We start from the raw sequence: 5,123 nt of genomic DNA, 5'->3' as shown, positions 1-5,123 counted from the left end.
TTTCTTTTGTATTTTGGTTGATTTAAAAATCACTTTCTAATAAAAGATCTGATTGGTTAGTTTGATAAAGTAATCAAACTATGTAATATTTAGTTTAATTACCGTTTATTGTTTTATGTTAAAAATAAACCCAAAACATCACAATAACATTGTTCTTGCGCTTTTATCTAAGAAATTTAAATTCTTGTGCTCTTTCTGAGACTCCCTAGAACTGGTTCAAATGCAGTATGGCAGTCAAGTTACGGAATATAAAATTCATCCTCTCCAAGTTTTTAACTGGGAAGCAGGCTTCGCTTTAGGAAACATTCTTAAATAAAAGAAGTTTGATTTTATAGTTACATCTGCCTGTTTCCTAGGTTAAAGAGCTATCAAAGGATCAATCCTAGGCTTTTGACAGCATCAAAGCTGCGTCAGATTTTTAAAAACATTTTACTTCTGTTTTATTCTTGTTTAAATTGAGAAAGTTCAGTTGAGATTGATGGGTATGTAAACCAGGATTCACAAAGGAATGACGCGCTACTAAGTTTTTTCCAAAATTGTACTATAAAACAAACAGGGAACCCAAAAAGGACCCCTGTGAGACAGGTGCAGTTGAGAAGGAATATACCACAAAAGAACGTCACTAATCAGATTCAAATATATTTGTAGCCCATTATTACGGACGATCCATATAAACAGTGAAGGAAACAGCGCAGTGTGGTCGTGTTTGGACTGATCAGCAGGACTACTGCCTCAGCGCTTTGATTTTGTCTTCTAGTTTTTTCTTGTCAGCACCAGAAAATTCATCCACCTGAAAGACAGAAAAGAAGAACTTTTACCATCCATGAAACGACACACCTCCATCGTCCCCAATATTTTCATGTCTCTTCTTGGTTGCTGAAAATAACTAATTAGAAATGAATAGAAATTCCCTGAACTCAGTGAAGTTGGGAGCTTTAGAACATTTTAAGAACTGCTCGCAGATTAGTGAACTTAAATCTAAATTCAGCAGCAGGATGGTACACATTTAATTTAATGTCTCACATTCACTCATCCAGATCCTGAAGCTCTGAAAGTGTTGGGCTGTTATCACAGTAAATGAAAAGCTTTATTAGTTGTTTGAAAGTAAACAAAAAGTCAAGAAAATCAGAAAATATTATCGCCAGCTGTACAAAGACTATGTTTTCATCTTGCTTAATTTGATCCTCCATGGTCAGATGGCTGAATCAAAAGATGTGGGACCTGATACTGATGTGATGTGACATTTCTATTAACGTGTGCGACTTGAAATGGCTGGTATTTCACACAATGAGGCTAGAATCAGCTACATTGATTAGCTCAATGTCATGGTTATTATTTTAATTTTTGGTTTATGTTTCAAATACTCACTTTGTAAGTTACTAATAGTTTGAACAATATTTTGTTTACCATGTTTGTCATCCCTTCTATTACACCGTACAGTCCAAATGGGAAAGCGGCAAAAATGTCAGTGAAGTAGTAGTGAAGTAAAATAAGAGTTTGTATTTTTCAAGTAATCCAAGCCATTGCCATGGCGAAGCCTTCGGCAGACGCGTCTCCATCACGTATTGCACCATCTACAAGAAACTTTGGGAGTCGCGAGTGATGCTGTCCTTCACATTCTTGAGGTAAGAAATTTATGATACTTATTCATCATTACACTGATTACAGTCCCTAAAACGTGGTTTGTTTTGTGATTGTTTTTCTGTCTGTGTTCCAATTAGCAGATGACCCAAGAGCTTCAGTCAAACAAGACCACTTTTCAACTCCCTACCAGCCATTGGAACCGGGCCTGTCCTGATTTTCTGAAAGGAGGACTGATAGTGTGATGTACATAACTACACCTGCTGCTACACCTTTCAGCACGTGTGTGTGCGTGTGTGGCCACTCCTTTCTGTGCTGCTGGCAGATGTCTGGAGAACGCCATGGATAAATGAGACAAGACTTCCAGATATAAAAGGCCATGGCTGATTGGAAGAAGTTCATTGCAGAGTAATCTCCTATATTAATATTGTTGACGTCTAATCCCAAGATTTTCGTGCAATGGACAATTTGGTTTGCTTGACTCTAATTGCATCTTCTGAGTGCAGCAGATGAGTTAGATCTACATTGTTCTGTCCTTTTACCGGATTGTTTCGGAATCAGATGCCCATCCAGCCTTTAAATCCTGACCACTAGTCATGTTTTGTTGTGTTTATGTGAAACTTAAACATAATAAACAAGTGAAAAGTAATTGAACGCATGTCTTCATTCCAACAAGCCGATAACATCTCTTGTTCCGGTATTGACAGGAACAATTTTTGAATGTTTGCCTTAGCGTAAGAACCTTGAGTAAAATATGCAATGACAAAATATATATTTTAATCCGTTGTAACAATAAAAGTAATGTTTTAGATGTTTCAAGAAATTCAATGTCAAGAAACATTTTCTTTACTTGAGAATATTTTTCTTAAAATGAGATAATATATCTTGTACAAGTAAAATTGGCTTGTTTTAAGTAAAAATACACACATTTTAAGATATCTGTAGGTTCATCTTGGTTAGTTATTTTTTATTGTTTTGGAAAATCTTGACAAGATAAATTTTCTTGTTCTGTTGGCAGATACTATTTCTTATTTTAAGAAAGTTATACCCTATTTTTGTTCTTTTCCCCCCCTTGTTTTTGAAAGGGGGATATTTGCAGTTTAGATCAATGTAATGAAATGTGGCTTTCCTTTTAAGTAAAACTCAAACAGGATCAGTCAACAAACTCCTCTACCCTTAGTCAGAGTTTATTAAACCTGTCAGTCATTTAAAACTGGAGAAACTATGATAAAGGAAGATGAACTGAAGAGAATATGCTCGTCTGCTTTTAGATAGATTTTCTGTGGAAAACACACCAGAAAATATTTTTTGCTGTCCTCATTTGTATCATTTTGAAGCTTTGTGAAATATCATACAGACCACCTGCTTGGTTGAGTTTCCCATGTTTATCACATAGAGAAAATGAATGAATGAATCATGGGGAATAGTATTTAGCCGCCAACCTAGTTGTGAAACTGTGATGTACCTAAAGATTTCCACCCAGGCTCTTAATCTAGCTAAATTTCTAACCTGCTGATCGGATTTGGTTGTGGTTCCAGTAAAGTTGGGAGGATTTAACTGATATCTTGACAAAAAAATTCAGACAAAGCATGGTAGATTTTAGCATCTGGAACAACTTGTTTGTACTTTGTGTGAATGTGACCCTAAATCCCTTGTGACGTAGTCTTCACTGAGTGCTTGTACTTACCATCTTTCTATCTTTGTAGAATTGGAATGTAGGCATGGCCCTGATTCCGCAATTCCCGGCCACATCCTGAAAACCAATAAACAATTTCAAACAATTAATGGACCAATCAGCTGAAACTTGAGAAATGGGTTCAACTTCAGCTTATCAGAAACTGAAGAATAAACCATCAGGTCAAAATATGAATTAGAGACATCCCACAGACTCAAATACTGGACAAACACTGTAATGTTTGTCCATACAATAAGGTGGGTCCATTTGCATTTGTATGTTATGGATTTAACATAACATACAAGCTGTCAGGCGAGTATAAGACGGGAGTGTACTATTCACACTGCCATCAATACAGGCCACAGCCAGAAAATCTTAAATTAGAGCTCGTTTACTGATTTTGCAATAAAATCAGCAATTTATGTGGCAGTACAGAAGCAAACACTTGATAAGAATTTTATCCACTGATTTTCTGTCACAATTTTTTTTTATTAACTATAGCATTTAGCCACAAACCAAATCCTGACATTTTCAAGCATAATTTATTGGAATCATTTTCTTTGCATCTGGATTCAAGATCCTATAAAATGCCTTGTTATGGTGTTTGTTAGACAAACAATATGAAAAAGGATACTTACTGAAGCTTCATCCACATCCACCTTCAAGAAAATCACATTTTCGTTTGCAGGATCCGCTGCCAGATTCTACAAAAGAATAGATTGTAACTTAGAAATAATTACATGCAGCAAATTACTGCAAGAGCAATAACAGAAGATATTGTCTAAACTGGTTGAACGTTTGATTTTTTCAGGTTATCTAAATGGATCATGCCAGAATTTGCTTCTTTTGTAGGGGTAATACAAAAATGTTTTTCACTTTCTGCTAACCTTCTGTGTCCCAACCATCTACTTACTTCAAATACTGGACCTATCATTTTGCAGGGACCACACCACGAAGCTGTGAAGTCCACCACCACCAGTTTGTTTCCTGCTTGAGACAGGATGTTGTTGAACTCTTCCTACAAATCAGAAAGCACACGCAACAACATATTTAAAATCATAACAGACGGGGTCCATTGGATCCTGTCTGCTTTTACGAGGTGTTTTGGTTTCGGGGACCGACGGTCTGACACGACTCAGCAAACCCTGCTGTCCAAACGTGACATCTGCCGCGGACCCCCTGAACGTCGTGCCAAGACCGTATCAGGTTGAAATACTTGTGCTCGGCTTACACAACTTGACTTAATGTGACACAAACGTGAAGGAAACATCTTAGTATGAACAAACTTGACCAGGTCAAACAAGATCACAGGTCATTTCAAATCACATGGTAGTTGATTTGATTTGAAGAGTTCCAAGTTTACCGAAATTATAACTTTTGATAGCCTGAGAGAGAGAGGCCCAGAAACCAGTTTTTAGTAAGAACAGGAAGGGCAGAGGTACTGGAATCTTTATAAATTAGTCAAAAATCCTTGACTGAGAGGTGAAAGTTGCAAACAGTGTCATAAACATAAAAAATTATAAACTTACCAAAGATTCCACAAATTTAACCATGATTACTGTTCAGAGACGCCAGGCAACCACTGGGAACTGACTGCTGTAAGGTACAGAGTACCTGTATAGCAACATTTTAAAGTGCAGAAAACCCCGAGTCATTTGTACACACCTTAAAGGCGTGTCTAAATTCAGAGGTTATGGCAAGCTATTTTAGCATTTAATCAACAACAGCTCCTCTCTGGAACTCCTATATTAGACTGCAATAACATAATTTATTATGGTATTATTAACAGACAAAATAGAAATTAAGGCTATTAACATGAATATTATTACTACTAGAAGTGTTATTCATGATTACAGTTGCACAAGCA

At 36.5% G+C, this 5,123-nt stretch overlaps 1 protein-coding gene across 1 annotated transcript; it reads right to left on the bottom strand.

Annotated features, from left to right (window-relative positions):
* Positions 1–619: 619 nt before the first annotated feature.
* Positions 620–4,910, bottom strand: LOC114157419 (thioredoxin-like). The gene is made up of 5 exons (XM_028038364.1): positions 4,786–4,910; positions 4,170–4,274; positions 3,895–3,960; positions 3,269–3,334; positions 620–790 (listed from the first exon to the last, which is right to left on the bottom strand). The coding sequence occupies exons 1-5, from the start codon at positions 4,807–4,809 to the stop codon at positions 725–727; spliced, it is 327 nt and encodes a 108-aa protein (XP_027894165.1). The 5' UTR covers positions 4,810–4,910; the 3' UTR covers positions 620–724.
* Positions 4,911–5,123: the final 213 nt, after the last annotated feature.

Source organism: Xiphophorus couchianus, chromosome 14 (genome assembly GCF_001444195.1).
Source record: "Xiphophorus couchianus chromosome 14, X_couchianus-1.0, whole genome shotgun sequence".
NCBI classification, from domain to species: domain Eukaryota; kingdom Metazoa; phylum Chordata; class Actinopteri; order Cyprinodontiformes; family Poeciliidae; genus Xiphophorus; species Xiphophorus couchianus.
This window is presented reverse-complemented; position numbering and strand designations above follow the sequence as displayed.

What these genes read in the sequence shown, in the direction of transcription:
- LOC114157419 (XM_028038364.1), bottom strand. Translation starts at nt 4,809, where the DNA reads ATGGTTAAATTTGTGGAATCTTTG. An exon ending in TTAAATTTGTGGAATCTTTG is followed by an intron (nt 4,275 to 4,785) that starts GTAAGTTTATAA and finishes TCTGATTTGTAG; the next exon opens with GAAGAGTTCAACAACATCCT. An exon ending in TGATAGGTCCAGTATTTGAA is followed by an intron (nt 3,961 to 4,169) that starts GTAAGTAGATGG and finishes ATTCTTTTGTAG; the next exon opens with AATCTGGCAGCGGATCCTGC.